At 42.2% G+C, this 2,021-nt stretch overlaps 1 protein-coding gene across 2 annotated transcripts; it reads left to right on the top strand.

Moving 5' to 3' along the window:
• The first annotated feature begins 939 nt into the window (after positions 1-939).
• Positions 940-2,021, top strand: LOC120952048 (nucleolar protein 16). 2 transcript variants are annotated; one of them, XM_049606079.1, is made up of 3 exons: positions 940-1,056; positions 1,227-1,368; positions 1,454-2,021. In XM_049606079.1, the coding sequence occupies exons 2-3, from the start codon at positions 1,265-1,267 to the stop codon at positions 1,956-1,958; spliced, it is 609 nt and encodes a 202-aa protein (XP_049462036.1). In that variant the 5' UTR covers positions 940-1,056; positions 1,227-1,264; the 3' UTR covers positions 1,959-2,021. The 2 variants fall into 2 exon arrangements, with proteins under 2 accessions (XP_049462036.1, XP_040227075.1); XM_040371141.2 differs by having other exon boundaries at positions 947-1,056; positions 1,231-1,368.

Raw genomic sequence — 2,021 nt, 5'->3', positions numbered from 1 at the left:
AGATGCAGCTATTTTTGAACGTCAAAAACTCTCGCCTTGCCCTACGGAGCGGTTGCAAGGAGGATTAAAGATACCAGATGGTGAAAAAGGGCCTTTGGGTGGTTGAGTTGAGGAACTTTGCGTCATTTTGAAACCGTTAACTATTGGTTTCCGCACACAAAGCATAGCACAAATAGAACAGATTTCTTTCTTACTACGTGCATTTTTGTATGTTTATTTTATCGAAAAAAAGGGAGATATTAACAAAAGAGTTGATGGTTTATTTGGTCGCAAAATTTAAAATCATATGAATAAGGCAGCGGTCAGAACTTCGCCGCATGCGATTTTGCCGCAAGCTTTTGTATGGGATTTGACGTTAATGACAGCACTTGCGAATATGCCGCATGCGGCGATGCGGCAAAATCAAAATCATTTGATTTTGCCGCATCGCCGCATGCGATTTTATTTCAGATGTCAAATGCCTAAAATCATATCAATGAATGATTATCTTTATAAAGAAACAACAAAATATCATTATAATACCTTGAAAAGCTAGAAAATTGAGAAAACTCTTTTCTTGCCGCATGCGGCAAAATCGCATGCGGCGAAGTTCTGACCATTACCTAAGAGTTCTAATGTTATTTAAATTGTCAATGGGTCTGTCAATGGGTAGATCAGTGGTCCGTGGCGTAAACGTAACAAATGAATTTAATTTTGAAAAAGAAAAGGTTATTACGATACATATACATACACTTCAATCTATGTTTGAATGTTAAATAAGAACTTGCCAAGCCCAAAATATATTTTAAAAGTATGTAATCGAAAAAATGTGGTAGATAAATTAAACGAACAAACTAAAAAATGTAAACAAAGTTTGAATCCTGGGGACCTTACGTCAAGTGACGAATTGTCAACATGCTCTATGTTCCATCACCTGATCTCTTGAATACACCTTGGGCGGATGACATATTTACCGCATGGCCGTCAAAACAACGTTGTTTACGAATACCGACTGCACGCCGTCGAAACTGGTGATCGTGATTGGAAGGTGAATTGAATTGAAACAATAACTATCGGGTGAGCGCAATTAATTTAAGCATTACTAATACAGGAAAGCTATGTTACATATTATGGCAGCAGAAATCGATACTGTCGGCTGCCGTAACGGTGTACCTTCTGCGTTAAACTGATACAGTACAGCATCGATGTACGTACATATGTGGCTCATTGCGTTTTCGTTTTTATAGACAGTTCTTGGCAGTAATTTACCCCGAAAGCCTTCAGTATGGTGCGCCGGTTAAGAAAAACCAAGAAAAACCAGAAATATAACTACAACTGCAATAGAAAGCGTTTGGGCAAGAAAAATCGTCGAAATGGACATATCAACGAGTAAGTCGACGACGGAAACATTCACTGAAATGTGCCCTGTTCCTGTCCCTACCATAAAATTTGATTTGATTTTCTTCGTATCTAGTCCCGAAATTCGTGCGGCCTACGACGAGAAGAAGAAACCAGCTAACAACATTCGCGAAATGGGCCTGGCGTACGATGTGAACCGTGCCATACCAATCCCGAACGTGAAGCAGCAAATCAAAGCGATGGAGTTGGAGCTATCCGGACAGAAAGCACGCCCGTCCAGGGGGAATTCGAGCAAGGAACAGCCGAAACAATACGTTGCCGCACGTCTGGAGGAGGATGCGAATGAATACGCCGGTTCGCGGTTCCGCATGGCTCGGTCGATGGTGCGCGTCATCACGGATATGATCGATCGGCACGGATTTAACTACAAAGCGATGTCACTCGATTGGCGCAACTACGAGCAGGTAACGTGGCGCCAGTTTCGCACCAAGGTTCGCAAGTTTCTGCGCATTCCGGAGCAGTGTACGCCGTACCTGGAGCAGAAAGGTTGGCTCGACTGCGACATGAACGATCCGAACGATCCACGATGGAAGGAATATAGTACCGATGATGAATCGTAGTGCGTGCGATGGTAGCTTATAAGGTTGGAACAATTGTCAATAAAACATTTACAATGCATCGTA

Source organism: Anopheles coluzzii, chromosome 2, assembly GCF_943734685.1.
Source record: "Anopheles coluzzii chromosome 2, AcolN3, whole genome shotgun sequence".
Classification (NCBI taxonomy): domain Eukaryota; kingdom Metazoa; phylum Arthropoda; class Insecta; order Diptera; family Culicidae; genus Anopheles; species Anopheles coluzzii.
The sequence above is the reverse complement of the archived record's forward strand: the minus strand, read 5'-3'. Positions and strand labels throughout refer to the sequence as shown.

What these genes read in the sequence shown, in the direction of transcription:
- LOC120952048 (XM_049606079.1), top strand. Translation starts at nt 1,265, where the DNA reads ATGGTGCGCCGGTTAAGAAAAACCAAGAAAAACCAGAAATATAACTAC. An exon ending in CGAAATGGACATATCAACGA is followed by an intron (nt 1,369 to 1,453) that starts GTAAGTCGACGA and finishes CTTCGTATCTAG; the next exon opens with TCCCGAAATTCGTGCGGCCT.